Raw genomic sequence first — 16,559 nt, 5'->3', positions numbered from 1 at the left:
ATTGGACAGCCAGTGTTTCTCAGCCCTGACCTGGAGGAACCACTTCTCAGTGTGAGGGAGTCATTCACAGGCATAAGAGGGGCCGGTCTTTATTTCCACTCAGTGGTTTTTCCTAAGCTTGCTGGCCAGGATTTCAGTTAGAGCTAAATCTCATATCAGGTGTTATGATGCGTACCCTTGGAACAGTACTGAGTCTTCCAGTTCATACAGCATAGTCTACTGAATTCTGAAATGGCCACAGCATTCTCTCACTTACTAGTAGTCCTAGATCAGTTTTGAGCTAGTGGGCTGACAGGGTGCTGACCCCAACCATACTCCCTCTTGGCACCATGTGGAATTGCAGTTACCCTGAGCTCAGTAAATAATTCAAAGCCGAGAGTACTCAAAGTGACATTCCCCCTTCTTGAGGTCTTTAAACAATCTGGTCTCCTTTGAACCTTCAGGCCCAAATCTGTCCTCCCTAGGCTTCCAATTCCCCCTGCCATGCTCCTCTCCAGGCTGTCTGCCCTCTCTCTACCCCTTTAATGTTGCAGAGGCTTCTGTTTTTATCTTCACCCCAGAAGAACTGGGTTGGTTATTTTTTTAGCCACATGACCTGCCTGTCATGTGACTGTGCTTATTTTCTCCTCCTTCCTGGGGAGGCGAGCTAAGTGTATTATTGATTGGGCTAGATGCATCACCCCTAAAAGGGGCAGACACCCTGTGACATGGGCCTAGAGGTGAACGATTCTGTGCCTTACCAATTTCTGATCCATTCAGTCTCTCTCATCAATTGTTTGCTGAAAGAATTTCAAATTCTGTTATATAATGAAGTTTGTTTCCCCCCGCCCCCCGCCTCTTCATTTCGGGAAAGCAGCCTCATAATATACAAGTATTGTTAGCCAAAGGAGCATGATTTTCCTCACTTCTGATTGTAGGAAACAACTAACCTAATAGTAACAAGTACTGGCAGATAGTTCAGGAATTCCTGATGCTGCTTTCTAGGGGAGGTACTCTCCAGAAACACTGCATCTCCCACCATACACTTTTGACAATACAGTCCATTTAGCAAAGCAAACACAAAGAAAGCAAGAGACAAAACTATCATAGCATCACACCTGTTCCCTATCAGCATTGAGGCTACCAGGGCTAGTAACAATGACTAAATTCTGTTTTTGTTCCGAAACTATATAAACTTTACAGTCTTTCACTGAAGAATAGATACCAGATATAAAGAACATTTTCCTCAAAAAATGTATCTGTACAGAAAAAGCCCCAGAGGGAAGGAAGCAAAGGAAATTTCAAAAAATTTCTAAAAATAAACTAAGAAAACAATGTTGTTTTTTTCTCAGAACTGGTATCTCAACAATAAAGTAGTGGTTCCCATTCTCAAGTTACTGTATCTCAATAAGTCTAACCTTCATGGTGTTCAGTTTTCCTAATATTCAATTCAGTTACCTCTGTGACTGGGACACAAAGATCCTGATCCATTGGAATCTGCGTGGGTATCAGAGTCCATGTTCGAAGATTGTTATTTAGAGGATGGGGGCCATAGAGCTAGTCTGTCTGTCTGACTACAGTGGGCTTTGCATCGGACCCATAGAAAAGAGGGTTGCTTTGCAGCACAGCAGAAACATCACATTTCTTTCTCATCCGGCTGATTAGTGGCCAGGCATTTCTCACTTTGTTGATAGCCACTGCCATTAGCCAAGTTTGGGCGGAGATACTTGTAGATCAGTAACAGCAGAAACCTGCAATTAGTTTTAGAAGTTACAATGCTGTAAGAAGATGCTGGCAATTCTAAAGAAGATGCTGAAGTATGGTCTCAGGGATTAGTTACATGATGTTTTCTCATAGAGGTTCAGTCCTGGTATCGGTTCTATGTAGACAAATTCCTGTGCCCATATACAGTCCCATTGACTTCGGTGGATATTGACATGAGCTTGCAGAATTAGAGCCTTAGGTTGGCATTTTCAGAAACAACTAAATGTCTTGGGAGTACAAGTCTCATTGACTTCAATGTTACTTGTGTGCCAAAGTTACTTATATGCTTTTAAAAACCCTGCCCTAAATCCTCACTGTAAAAAATGTGAATACCTCTATTCAAAAGACACTTTTTATTGGAGATCAGTCTGTGATCTTGACAGACACTGAAGTTTCTAAGGAAGATATTTTGGAGCCACTGGAAAAATTCTGGTGCAGTAAATCAACGGGGTAGAGTGGTATTCTTCAGGTGTGAAACAATCCATTTTAAATTAAGAAATTTATGAAAAGAAGCAGAAAGGACTAGAGGTGAATGAATCACTTTAGTCAATGTGGCATGACATGTTTTCCCTGGTGAATACCAATTTTGAAAAACTTGCCCTAAAGACTGTTCATTCAAGTCTTCCAAGTACATTCCATAAAAATCCCCAAATAAAACATGACACATATCCATTAAACAGAGGCTTTATTATTTTGAACCTCCTTATTTTATCAATCATTTACATTCCTTGATTTGAGTTATGACTCAAACTTGAAGAAAGGGCTTTACGATCTTAAAAATTATGTGCTTGGTTTTCAGTTTAACAAAAGCCATCATAGCAAGTCTACACAATAAAAAAGGCACATAAAGGCAAGAAAGCAACCAATATGTACATTCCATCTCCCACTAACAGCTGTGTCAGGACAAATATATATGTAAAGTAAGAGGGCCCTGGTGATTAGACATGAGAATTTTAGGAGTTGGTAAATTAGAAAAGTAACTTTTTTTTTAAAGAAATACATGAAATATTTATTGATATACCAAACTGCATTTGCTCATTTTAATATAGTATGACATTTTTAGCTCTATTTTTTCTTTTTCGATTTAGATTATATGGAACTTTTTTCCCAACTAATTACTAATTAAGAACAATATTTAGTACTCTGGAAAGAGGAACTTGCAGCACTGCTCTGAACTAAGTATGACAATGACGGATATTGTGTAAAGACAATTGACCAAGACCAGAGATTCAACTCCAATTATTTGTGTTCATTTAAAAAAAAATCTGTTTCTTTGTTTAATCTGCATTCTGCTTATGGACACTTTGGAAATAGAAGGTAGTTACTCCAGTAGTTCTATTTTTAAGGAGGCTTGGTTACATTTTGTAACTATGTCCTTCCTTGTGGATTGCTCATTTTATTTTCAGTACTACGACTTAACAAGTAAAGGGTAGCTCTTTCACTAGTTTGCTTTTTCAGTAAATTTTGTGTAATGCAACTGTCTGAGGCACATCCTATTCCCCACAGATTTTTGTTACCTGGCAGTTGTCCCATTTTCTTTTATCTGTGTGTATTGTGTGGTCTTATGATATAATTCCTTGTATGGGACCTAACTTAGCCTCTGCCGATCCTTGTCTAGTAGTGGCTTAGTCATTTTACACTTTTGTTAGTGTTTTCTCTGGCTTGCTTGCTGCATTCAATAAATACAGGCCTTTGTGCATTCAGAAGGGAAAGTATTTTTGAGTGTGTTGAGATTGTCACTGAAGAACTTTTGTCCTTTTGCAGTAAAATGTTTGATGCCATTTCCTCTCTAGTACTGTTTTGCATGTTTCACTAATTTCATATTGTTTGATTTGGTTCAGAAAATTATTGTAAGTGTGGATGATTTTCCTCTGTATAATCTGTTGGTCAGGTTTTCAGCAGGTATAAGTTGGCACAACTATGCAAATTTACACCAGCTGAGAGTCTGGCTCTAGCTCTGGGGAGCAAGCCTTAGCACTTTTGAGATGTAACAGTTACCAGGCTAGCTGCATCTCAGACCCCTGTGTGGCATCTTGGAGTGCATCTCCCACCCAGGTGATAGGTCTCACTACTTTCACATCTGAGGGTGGGACCCCACAGCTGCCTCTCTGAGACCAAGTGCTGAGCTGCAGCTATCCTGGTTATCAACTGTGAATGCCTCAGTGGGTCTGATTGGATTTGACCCCTGTACCAGGTACTCCTCTTCAGGACCTCTATCAATTGGTAATTACAGTGACCAAGCAGGTTTCATAAAGCAAATAATTGTTTGTTCAGAATCAAGGCATTCAGAGAAACAGATCTTTAGACAATAAACAATCTACCTGAATCGATCTTGCCTTACCCCCTCACTCTCTCCTTACAAGTTTAGGTAGGTCCCATTTGTCCCATGCATCCATTCAGGGAGCTGGGATGACAGAGAGGATCTCTAGCAGTCTCTCAGAGAGTCTTCACTCTCCTCACCCCCAATGTTTTTTTCAGGGCTACATTTATCAGAACCAAAGGTCTTCACCTCTGCTTTCCTGCCAGTGTCTTCCCCTATCAATAGCTTTGCTAGCCAGAGCCTAGCAAAAGTGAGACTTCAGAGGAATTGGCGCCTCAGTTATCTTTTTGAGAACCAGGCATTGAAGTTTATCTGATGTCCATTATTCATTGTCCATTTTCCAGCCCCCCTCTGTTGAGAGCACAAGCCAAGGTTAACTCTTTGAGACCATGTAGCCAGTATCATAAACATGAGCAGGTAAATTGAGGCATACACAATAGTCATACAAATAATACAGCTATCTTCCAAGTTCTCTACAGGGTAGATCTGCAAAATCAGTTTTTGTCTCTCCTCCCTCAAAAGATGAGTGACTCCTGTGCCCAGGGTCAATCTTGGGTTTGTGGGGAAGATAAGCAAAGTGATTCTTTAGTTACCTCCTTTTAAATAAGAAGTGGAATGGGTAGTATTCATGCTATAACTTGCTTCCAGCTGCAGAAGAAGTAGAGCCCACCCATCCAGACCTATATCCAAAATACAGAAAACATTTTAAGGGACAATTATCTGAATAAGCTGAGTGAGTGGGTCTTGGTACCACTAGGATTTTTGTGGGCATTCTGGTGAATTTAAATATAATTTAATCATCATAATCCCTCTGAGAAGGAAATATTGTCGTCATGTTGCAGTTGGGGAAATTCAGACAGAATATAAAGTCTTCATTTTCAGAAGTGTCCACAAATTTTGGGTGCCCAATTTGAGACACCTGAGGACTGATTTTCAGAGGTACCGAGAACTCTCAACTCCCATTGACGTAATTTGGAGTTGTCAGTATTAAGCAATTCCAAAGATCGGGCCTAGGTACCCAAAATTAATGGGCATTGTTGAAAATTTTGTCTGTATAGACTTGATTAAAATCACACTCAGAGTCATTGTCAAATCGTAGTTGGGAAAGTAGGAGTCTCTTGCTTTCAGATCTGTGCTTGGTCCATTAGACCATTTCGCCTCTCACAGTACTGAGTTATTCCTTATTGAGGCCACAGGCCACTCTAGCTGCTCAATAGAGGAATCGGCTACCTGCAGAGAGCTGGCCAGCAGCGGAGAGGGAACCTGTAGTAGCTGTAGTGTTATTAAAGGCAGTGCTGAAAAAGCTCCAACAGCTGCCAATTGGTCTCATGTTCCCGCCAGAAGGGAGGATCCATTTTAGCAAATTCTATTATAACCAAAGGCCAGTCCCACATGTCTTCAAGGATACCATGAATAATTTGTGACTTCTGAAGTCTGTCAGTGGTAAACTTTCTACCCTAGCAATGAGTATACATCCGTTTACAGTCTCGTGTCCTGATCCTGCAGAGCACTTAAGTACATGCTTAATTTCAAGCACATGAGTAGTTCCCTTGAATTTAATGGGATTATTCACATGCTTAAACTCATGCATGTGCTTAAGCACTCTGCAGGATCAGATCTTAGCTTTTCCAGGAGAAGGATTAGACACTCACCTTAAAAAAAATAAAAAAACTGAGATTTCTAGGACTCTAAAATCAAGGGGTGAGGTCACAGGTTTTCTTCTCTTTGGAACCTGCTGCTTTTTGTGTCTTTGAAGTCTATGGAAGTTTTGCGACTGGTATAAATGGCATTGGTTAGAAACAGAAAGCTCAGACGAAGGTATTCATGAAAAATGAGCTTATGGGGGTACTGAAAGAATATACATACATAAGAACTGCCATACTGGGTCAGACCAAAGGTCCATCTAGCCCAGTATCCTGTCTTCTGACAGTGACCAATGCCAGATGCCCCAGGGGGAATGAACAGAACAGGTAATCATCAAGTGATCCATCCTCTGTTGCTCATTCCCAGCTTCTGGCAAATTTAACAGACATTTTTCAAATGTCTAAGTAGGCTGGGTTCAGCTTGAGTTTTTGGTGACGGTTTAGTTCAATTCTTATTTTATCCAAATGGTTTACCCATTTCTAATCCAGTAGGAGATTTATCTGTGTCCCCCAGGATTCCAAAAGAAAGGAGTAAATACAATCTCAGTTGTAATATACATCCATCTGTGTAAAAGTTTGAAAAACTTTTCTGAGGAACAAGCTCCTGCACTCCTTTTTAAGTAAAGGAAAGGTTGTTGTAAAGAAAGTTTTGCTAAAATGTCTCTGATATGCCTGTTTCTGCTTCAGAGAAATTACAACTATTGCTTTTAAAAACATTAATGGCATAAAATTTAAAAAAAAATGTAAAGCTTTACACAGCCTGTCAGGGTTCCCTCCCCACTCTGAACTCTAGGGTACAGATGTGGGGACCTGCATGAAAGACCCCCTAAGCTTATTTCTACCAGCTTAGGTTAAAACTTCCCCAAGGCATAAACTCTTTGCCCTTGGGTGGTACACTGCCACCACCAAGTGATTTAACAAAGAAACAGGGAAAGGACCACCTGGAGTTCCTATTCCCCCAAAGTATCCCCCCAAGCCTCTTACACCCTCTTTCCTGGGGAGGCTTGAGAATAATATCCTAACCAATGGATTACAAAGTGATCACAGACCCAAACCCCTGGGTCTTGGACAATAGAAAAATCAGTCAGGTTCTTAAAAGAAGGATTTTATTAAAAAAAAAAAGTAAAAATCACCTCTGTAAAATCAGAATGGAAAATAACTTTACAGGGTAAAAAAAGATTCAAAAACACAGAGGATTTCCCTCTGGGCCAAATGTTAAAGTTACAAAAAGAAAAACCAGGAATACACCTTCCTCTTAGCACAGAGAAAATCACAAGCCAAAACAAAAACAAGCTAACGCATTCCCTTGGTAGAACTTACTGATTCTAATGGAGTTGGATTGTTTGCTTCCTTGATCTGTGTCCGGCAAGCACTCAGAACAGACAGACCAAAACCTTACCGCCCCCTCAGATTTGAAAGTATCTTGTCCCCTTTTTGGTCAGGTGCCAGCCAGGTTACCTGAACTTCTTAACCCTTTACAGGTAAAAGGATTTTGTGCCTCTGGCCAGGAGGGATTTTATAGTACTGTATACAGGAAGGTTGTTACCTTTCCCTTTATATTTATGCCACAGCCCTTCTGGACAAATGACAGAAAAACCTCCCACAAACAGCACACATGTCTGTTGGTGATGAATCAAAACATTATTGTTTTGATTCTTCTTTTAATAACAAGCTTTGGCCAGAGATGTGCAACTTTGAGTGTTTAGTAGTCTCAGAATTATACTTGGTTTAAACTTCCGCTGTTCAAGTTTTTGATTCCAAGATGACTTTCCTGTTGTCATAAATCTAAAGGGAAGGGTAACAACCTTCCTGTATACGGTACTATAAAATCCCCCCTGGCCAGAGGCACAAAATACTTTTACCTGTGAAGGGTTAAGAAGCTCAGGTTACCTGGCTGGCACCTGACCAAAAGGACCAATAAGGGGACAAAATACTTTCAAATCTGGGGCGGGGTGGGGAGGGAGGTTTTCTCTGTCTGTTCTGTGTGCTTGCGGGAGAGAGATCAAGAAAGCAAGCAATCCAACTCCATTAGAATTAGTAAGTACTAGCAAGGAAATGAGTTAGTTTACTTCTGTTTTGGCTTGTGATTTTCTCTGTGCTGAGAGGAAGGAACCTTGAGCGGATCACTGCGGACTATGTGGCTCTAGGAAGAAGAATAAAGGAGTTGGAGGCGCAAGTGGTGTTCTCGTCCATCCTCCCCGTGGAAGGAAAAGGCCTAGGTAGGGAGCGTCGAATCGTGGAAGTCAACGAATGGCTACGCAGATGGTGTCGGAGAGAAGGCTTTGGTTTCTTTGACCATGGGATGGTGTTCCATGAAGGAGGAGTGCTGGGTAGAGACGGGCTCCATCTTACGAAGAGAGGGAAGAGCATCTTTGCCAGCAGGCTGGCTAACCTAGTGAGGAGGGCTTTAAACTAGGTTCACCAGGGGAAGGAGACCAAAGCCCTGAGGTAAGTGGGAAAGCGGGATACCGGGAGGAAGCACAGGCAGGAATGTCTGTGAGGGGAGGGCTCCTGCCTCATACTGGGAGTGAGGGGCGATCAACAGGTTATCTCAAGTGCTTATATACAAATGCACAAAGCCTTGGAAACAAGCAGGGAGAACTGGAGGTCCTGGTGATGTCAAGGAACTATGACGTGATCGGAATAACAGAGACTTGGTGGGATAACTCATATGACTGGAGTACTGTCATGGATGGTTATAAACTGTTCAGGAAGGACAGGCAGGGCAGAAAAGGTGGGGGAGTAGCACTGTATGTAAGGGAGCAGTATGACTGCTCAGAGCTCCGGTACGAAACTGCAGAAAAACCTGAGTGTCTCTGGATTAAGTTTAGAAGTGTGTGCAACAAGAGTGATGTAGTGGTGGGAGTCTGCTATAGACCACCGGACCAGGGGGATGAGGTGGATGAGGCTTTCTTCCGGCAGCTCACGGAAGCTACTAGATCGCATGCCCTGATTCTCATGGGTGACTTTAATTTTCCTGATATCTGCTGGGAGAGCAATACAGCGGTGCATAGACAATCCAGGAAGTTTTTGGAAAGCGTAGGGGACAATTTCCTGGCGCAAGTGCTAGAGGAGCCAACTAGGGGGGGTGCTTTTCTTGACCTGCTGCTCACAAACCGGGTAGAATTAGTGGGGGAAGCAAAAGTGGATGGGAATCTGGGAGGCAGTGACCATGAGTTGGTTGAGTTCAGGATCCTGACGCAGGGAACAAAGGTAAGCAGCAGGATACGGACCCTGGACTTCAGGAAAGCAGACTTCGACTCCCTCAGGGAACAGATGGCCAGGATCCCCTGGGGGACTAACTTGAAGGGGAAAGGAGTCCAGGAGAGCTGGCTGTATTTCAAGGAATCCCTGTTGAGGTTACAGGGACAAACCATCCCGATGAGTCGAAAGAATAGTAAATATGGCAGGCGACCAACTTGGCTTAATGGTGAAATCCTAGCGGATCTTAAACATAAAAAAGAAGCTTACAAGAAGTGGAAGGTTGGACATATGACCAGGGAAGAGTATAAAAATATTGCTCGGGCATGTAGGAATGTTATCAGGAGGGCCAAATCGCACCTGGAGCTGCAGCTAGCCAGAGATGTCAAGAGTAACAAGAAGGGTTTCTTCAGGTATGTTGGCAACAAGAAGAAAGCCAAGGAATGTGTGGGCCCCTTACTGAATGAGGGAGGCAACCTAGTGACAGAGGATGTGGAAAAAGCTAATGTACTCAATGCTTTTTTTGCCTCTGTTTTCACTAACAAGGTCAGCTCCCAGACTGCTGCGCTGGGCATCACAAAATGCGGAAGAGATGGCCAGCCCTCTGTGGAGATAGAGGCGGTTAGGGACTATTTAGAAAAGCTGGACGTGCACAAGTCCATGGGGCCGGACGAGTTGCATCCGAGAGTGCTGAAGGAATTGGCGGCTGTGATTGCAGAGCCACTGGCCATTATCTTTGAAAACTCGTGGCGAACCGGGGAAGTCCCAGATGACTGGAAAAAGGCTAATGTAGTGCCAATCTTTAAAAAAGGGAAGAAGGAAGATCCTGGGAACTACAGGCCAGTCAGCCTCACCTCAGTCCCTGGAAAAATCATGGAGCAGGTCCTCAAAGAATCAATCCTGAAGCACTTGCATGAGAGGAAAGTGATCAGGAACAGCCAGCATGGATTCACCAAGGGAAGGTCATGCCTGACTAATCTAATCGCCTTTTATGATGAGATTACTGGTTCTGTGGATGAAGGGAAAGCAGTGGATGTATTGTTTCTTGACTTTAGCAAAGCTTTTGACACGGTCTCCCATAGTATTCTTGTCAGCAAGTTAAGGAAGTATGGGCTGGATGAATGCACTATAAGGTGGGTAGAAAGCTGGCTAAATTGTCGGGCTCAACGGGTAGTGATCAATGGCTCCATGTCTAGTTGGCAGCCGGTATCAAGTGGAGTGCCCCAAGGGTCGGTCCTGGGGCCGGTTTTATTCAATATCTTCATAAATGATCTGGAGGATGGTGTGGATTGCACTCTCAGCAAATTTGCAGATGATACTAAACTGGGAGGAGTGGTAGATACGCTGGAGGGGAGGGATAGGATACAGAAGGACCTAGACCAATTGGAAGATTGGGCCAAAAGGAATCTGATGAGGTTCAATAAGGATAAGTGCAGGGTCCTGCACTTAGGACGGAAGAACCCAATGCACAGCTACAGACTAGGGACCGAATGGCTAGGCAGCAGTTCTGCAGAAAAGGACCTAGGGGTGACAGTGGACGAGAAGCTGGATATGAGTCAGCAGTGTGCCCTTGTTGCCAAGAAGGCCAATGGCATTTTGGGATGTATAAGTAGGGGCATAGCGAGCAGATCGAGGGACGTGATCGTTCCCCTCTATTCGACATTGGTGAGGCCTCATCTGGAGTACTGTGTCCAGTTTTGGGCCCCACACTTCAAGAAGGATGTGGATAAATTGGAGAGAGTCCAGCGAAGGGCAACAAAAATGATTAGGGGACTGGAACACATGAGTTATGAGGAGAGGCTGAGGGAGCTGGGATTGTTTAGCCTGCAGAAGAGAAGAATGAGGGGGGATTTGATAGCTGCTTTCAACTACCTGAAAGGGGGTTCCAAAGAGGATGGCTCTAGACTGTTCTCAATGGTAGCAGATGACAGAACGAGGAGTAATGGTCTCAAGTTGCAGTGGGGGAGGTTTAGATTGGATATTAGGAAAAACTTTTTCACTAAGAGGGTGGTGAAACACTGGAATGCGTTACCTAGGGAGGTGGTAGAATCTCCTTCCTTAGAGGTTTTTAAGGTCAGGCTTGACAAAGCCCTGGCTGGGATGATTTAACTGGGAATTGGTCCTGCTTTGAGCAGGGGGTTGGACTAGATGACCTTCTGGGGTCCCTTCCAACCCTGATATTCTATGATTCTATGATTCTATGAAGGTGTATTCCTGGTTTTCTTCTTGTAACTTTAAAGTTTTTGCCCAGGGGGAAATCCTCTGTGTTTTTAAATCTGATTGCCTTGTGAGATTAGCTTCCCTTCTAATTTTAGAGAGGTGCTTCTTTTACCTTTTTTCTTTCTAATGAAGTTCTGTTTCTTTTAAGAGCCTGACTGGTTTCTCTATTGTCCTAAGACCCAGGGGTTTGGCTCTGTTATCACTAACCAAAGAGTTAGGATATTATTCTCAAGCCTCCCCAGGAAAGGTGGTGTAAGGGCTTGGGATGATATTTTGGGGGAATAGGAACTCCAAGTGGTCCTTTCCCTGATTCTTTGTTAAATCACTTGGTGGTGGCAGCATACCCTCCAAGGGCAAAGAGTTTATGCCTTGGGGAAGTTTTAACCTACGCTGGTAGAAATAAACTTTGGGGGTCTTTCATGCAGGTCCCCACATCTGTACCTGAGAGTTAAGAGTGGGGAGGGAACCCTGACACCTGTTTTAATTGTTATTGGTTTGAAGCTGAGGAACAAAGGCATTCAGGGGATAGGACAATAATGTAGGGGCTGATTGTGCTTATTATCAGAATAATGTTTAGGTTTATCTTGGGCATGCAGTTGGACCCTAAACAGTTGTGGTCAGTTCATATAACTGGCATCCTGCAGGGCTCTAAGGAGGATTGGGTTTTGGAAAGAACATTTCTCTCCTTGTTAAAACAAAGGGGCAGATCCTAACGTTGGATGAGGTTGATTGTGCCATCAGAGTGGTGCCAAACTGCTTTTAAACCTGCCCCAATCAGGCACCTGTTGATTCAGCCAGCAACGAGGAATCTTCAAATGGTGGTGTCCGTGTTAGGGAGAGCTTAGAGATCAAAGGGCTACAGATCTGACCATCCTTTCTTTTTACAGAGCTCTCACTTCTCTGCCAGCTCAGCAGAGCCACCGTCCCAGACCCTAGTAAATTCTCAACCCTGAAGTGTAATGACTTTATTATTTACTAGTTTTCTACAACCTGGCTGTATGCAAAAGCCAACACAAACATATCATACTAGCAATATTCTCAGCCAACCAAATGAAGCATTTTACTTTTTAATAGGAAATCTTACATTTTCAAGCCTTTCATTTTCTTTTATTTTGGTACTTCAGCCACAGAACCATTTTCTACAAAAGAAATCAGGGTCATAGAAAACCCACAGGTGTGACTTAAACACTGGTAAAATATCAATCATTACATTTAGATTTCAGTAACAACCTTCATAACTAATCATGAAAAGAGAATACATAAAGTACAAAAATTACCATAGAATAACCCCATTATCTCTCTTATGTGAAACAAACCCACTAATGATATATAATACAATTGGACTCACTTCCCCAATCCAAATGCAAGACAGCTAACATGAATCCATATGACACTGGCAAACTCTGAATGGTGTTAATCCATCAGGACTGGCCAGTGCTGAACAGTCCTGGGGAGGGCAGCAGTGGGTTCTGAACCAAGGAGGAGGGACAACCTGTAGACAAAAGAAGGGGCTGGTTTGAAGGGGCTGACTGCAGCTTGTCTGGTTTCCCTCTAGCTGACAGCTACCTCTCCTCCCTAATCTGTTTGTACTATTTACCCTGCTCCCCTTGCTTTTGGTTTCATTTTTATCCTAATACTGAGAGACATGAAGGGGGCAGGTACTGCAGAGGAATGAAATGTCAGGGCAGGTCAGAAAAGACAGAGTGCTATAAGGTGGCTGAGTACTTAGAAGATATTCAGCAGGACAGAGCAGGAGATCAGCAACCATCAGGTTCTTGAATTGCATATTAGGGTTCCCCTTTTTCACTGTTGTGAGTGATCCCTAGATTTGGAGGGGGCTTCTGCAGGGAAAGGGATATATCAGGAGTTAGGAGGGTGGGGAAACAGGTTAGTATCTAAGGCCAATGACAAGAGTCTGTGAATGGATGAGAGAAATGGGAATGAAATTGACCAGCTCCAGGTTATCATCAACTTTCATGAGTGTTCTTCTAAATGGCCTCATCTGCCAACGGATATGGAGACATAAAATAAGTGAAGGATGCAACATCTCCGTTTGTGAACATCCCAGAAAATGGACAAATAAAATAACTAAAACTATTATTATTATTTAACGATATCATTATATTTTATTACATCACAGTGCCTCTGTTTTACTTGGCAATAACCCAGTTCCTTCAGTCTCAAATTCAGCCACTGAGGAATCAGATTATTGCCTTGTAGAACAGAGAAGTGGATTTATTACGTTTATATAATAATATAATTATATTATTATATAAATGTAAAGACAGCAAGTCCAATTAATAGTTGATGTGGAAGCTTTTTTTAAATTGTGCATGAAAATAATAACTCTCATCCTGAGCAAAATGTGGATTTCCTCCAAGAGGAAAATACCCCCACTCCCACTTCAACAAAAAGAGCAGAATGAGAATTGTCTGACACTGAAAGCTGCCTTCAGTTTTTGACATAAACATTGAAAAATAAGTGATTTTAAAAAATAAAATACTAAAAAAATAAAAATAATACAATCAGATAAAGGTTAATGTAGGATACTGGTCTACATTTTCTCCCATACATAACTCCTGTGAAATCAACAATGTTTCTAAAGAGGATAATCTCTAATTTGACAATGTCTCTCAAACGCCTTTCAGGATCAAACCCGTACAGAGACGTAAACTCCATCCATCATTAGTTAGTAATATTAGGTCTGTGTATGATTTATTTGCCAAATATAACATCCTTGTATAATTGGAATTCAGAAATAAAAGGGCCAATTTGTAGCCTTAATCCCTGATCCTGCAAGATGTCAACACTTGAGTCCTGAGCGTCATCAATTCCATTGTCTAGATCAGATTGGCTCAGAATTTCACAGCATATGGTCAGTTTGCACAGTTGGAGACTTAACTATGGAGCTGCTAACACCAATCCTCCATGTTAATGGCACTTTTGAGCTATTAAGTAATGCCTACCTACGAAAGTGAGAGTATTTAAAATAAAGTAATCTTTCTTTTGTTTCCTCTCCCTTTTCATTTTGCATCATTCTCTATTCCTCTCTGTTGCTCTTTCTTCTTCTATCACTCATTATCATAAACTCTGCTACCTCTGCACTCTGTTCACAAAACAAGTTCTGAAACAACTTTGGAACCTGAAAATCACAAAGGAACTTTGACACATTTTATAAGTATCTCCAAGATAATTTTTAATACAAATTTCAGGGTCTGTTAATTCTAGAGCTTGTAGCATTGATGTGGGATTTTTTTTTTAACTTCCCTTCATAGGAATCACGCTCTATAGCCATCCATATGGAGGAGCCTTACTAGATGAGGACAAAATGTAAGTAAGCTGTATATAAAATCAAAAGAAAAACCGCTGTAGCCAAATAATGAATGTTGCAGATTAAAACGCATGTATATTTTATGCAGTAATTTTGCTATGCACAAGTCCATTTAGCTGTGCATTTCCACTGCCAGTGTATGGTACAAGGGTGTGAGAGACCTGGTCTACACTGGGGGGCGGGATCAATCTAAGTTACGCAACTTCAGCTATGTGAGGATAATATCTTTCAGTGGGGTCTTTATTCCCCCATAATCATTCTTCTCTCTTGATTCTCTAAAGGAAACATCTGATACAACAATAATCTCTCATCAGTTTTTCAGGTTTATATATGTTTATGTAAGCATTTTACATATATGTATGTATGTTAAGGGGATTGTTTCTCAGATTATCTAGAGTTTTATTAACATAGAGATGCCATGGATGATTAGATACAGCACAGAATTCCTGAGTAGGGTTACTCATCGGTCAAGGACCAGTGTTCTGGGCCTTAGAATTCAACATACTCTTTGTTAATATCCTAAGGATTCTGAAGAAAAGTTAAGATATAAATGAATCAAGTATACAAAAAGAAAAGGACTAAAAAGGTTAATATTTACTAAGAGATAATAACATCTCTATATCTATACTTGTCTTGCGGATGTGTTTGTGTGTACATAATATCACTAATCTCATATTTATCAAGATAAGTAGCAATTGTTTTGGTAATAAATGGGACTTGAAAATATTTGCCTGCCTTTGTTTTAATAGTACCATTTTGTTTTGAACCTCAGAATGGAGAATGTTCGTCAGTGTGGAGTGGCGCTGTGTATCATGTTGGGTTTCTCTATTCTTATGGCATCCATTGGAAACTCAGTAGTGAAAGACCGAGTGTCTGGTACAAAACGCCTGCAGCACATCTCTGGACTTGGCTACAAGACCTATTGGCTTGCTAACTTCCTGTATGATATGGTACGTACTGTGTAAGGCAACACATGTCCCTGCATGGCTCTAGGTATATTTCTTAATGGGTTGTTTTGGGTGGACTCAGACTAGTGGAGGAGTTGTGTTCATAATAAAATTCATTTTTAATACAGTAGAATTCTGTTGTGAGAAATGTTTAGGGTAACACCCTGTTTGATTGTTACATGTTAAGACATCCATTCTGTATATTTGCGCACTGTATTATACCCATTCGTGCTTTTCCACTCTAATATAAAACTCCACCGGACAGGGACTGTGTTCTCAGTTTTCTGAAGTTGACTTGTGATATATATAGTAAATAATAGAATATATGGATTTATATGTAGAGAACTTCCTAACTTAAATGCAGGCATACAAATAAAATCTCTATCTTGCAAACAGAGTTCCACTAAACATTTCTGTGCTCGTGCAGCTAGGTTAGATTATTAGCAACATTAATTCAGTCTCCTACAAACTAACATTCTTTATCTGCAGTCAGTGCACAGAAAAATATGAAAATCTTTCCATCCTTTGAAAATATCAAGAACATTATTGTTTTCTCAATCTCTCCCAATCAGTTCCTTACTTACCAAGTGCAAAGACACATGTATGAGTAGGAAATGACTTTTGGAAAGTAGGATTTAAATCATCACTGTGGCTGGAATTCATGGCTCCACTCTCAAAGTGTGAGAAATTAGCCTTTGCGCAGGGAGCTAATCAGGGGTGAGAGAATAGAATTCACCATTCCGGCTTGCAGCCAGTCTGCAGTGAAACCTATTCACATTCACTGATATTTTGTGTCCCCTGTGTATGGTTGGCCCATGGAGCTATATAATAATGGATTCTGTAATCCATCCACAAACAGCCCGTGCAGCACTGACCTATTCAGAACCAAAGCAGAGACGCTGGCATGCTGAAGATGAATTCCCTCCTCCCAGAAAAGCTCAGTAAAATCACTGTGTATATATAGGTACTCTGTTTAATTATTTTAGTGGTTTTTTTCCTAAGGAGGAGACGTTTTCTTGCTTGTGAGACTGGGTTCTGCTGCCTCTGGAACCAATTGATGCCAATTCGATTATCCAGCAGCTTCACCTCAAAGCGCTCCAACCAATCTGTATGACAAGGGAGGAGCATACTTCTGCAGTACTCCTTATCCTTGT

General features: G+C 41.6%; 1 protein-coding gene across 1 annotated transcript in view; it reads left to right on the top strand.

The window, feature by feature from the left end:
- Window positions 1–16,559, top strand: part of ABCA13 (ATP binding cassette subfamily A member 13) — a gene marked incomplete at its 5' end in the record, with an annotated part of 301,195 nt that overhangs the window by 216,197 nt on the left and 68,439 nt on the right. The window contains 2 exons of the mRNA XM_084621105.1: window positions 14,403–14,457; window positions 15,231–15,408. Of these exons, the coding sequence (XP_084477231.1) occupies window positions 14,403–14,457; window positions 15,231–15,408 (233 nt within the window). The remainder of the gene's footprint in view (window positions 1–14,402; window positions 14,458–15,230; window positions 15,409–16,559) is intronic.

Source organism: Lepidochelys olivacea (assembly GCF_965140295.1).
Source record: "Lepidochelys olivacea isolate rLepOli2 genome assembly, chromosome: 2".
Lineage (NCBI taxonomy): Eukaryota > Metazoa > Chordata > Testudines > Cheloniidae > Lepidochelys > Lepidochelys olivacea.
Note: the sequence above shows the minus strand (reverse complement) of the source record. Positions and strands in the feature narration are given on the sequence as shown.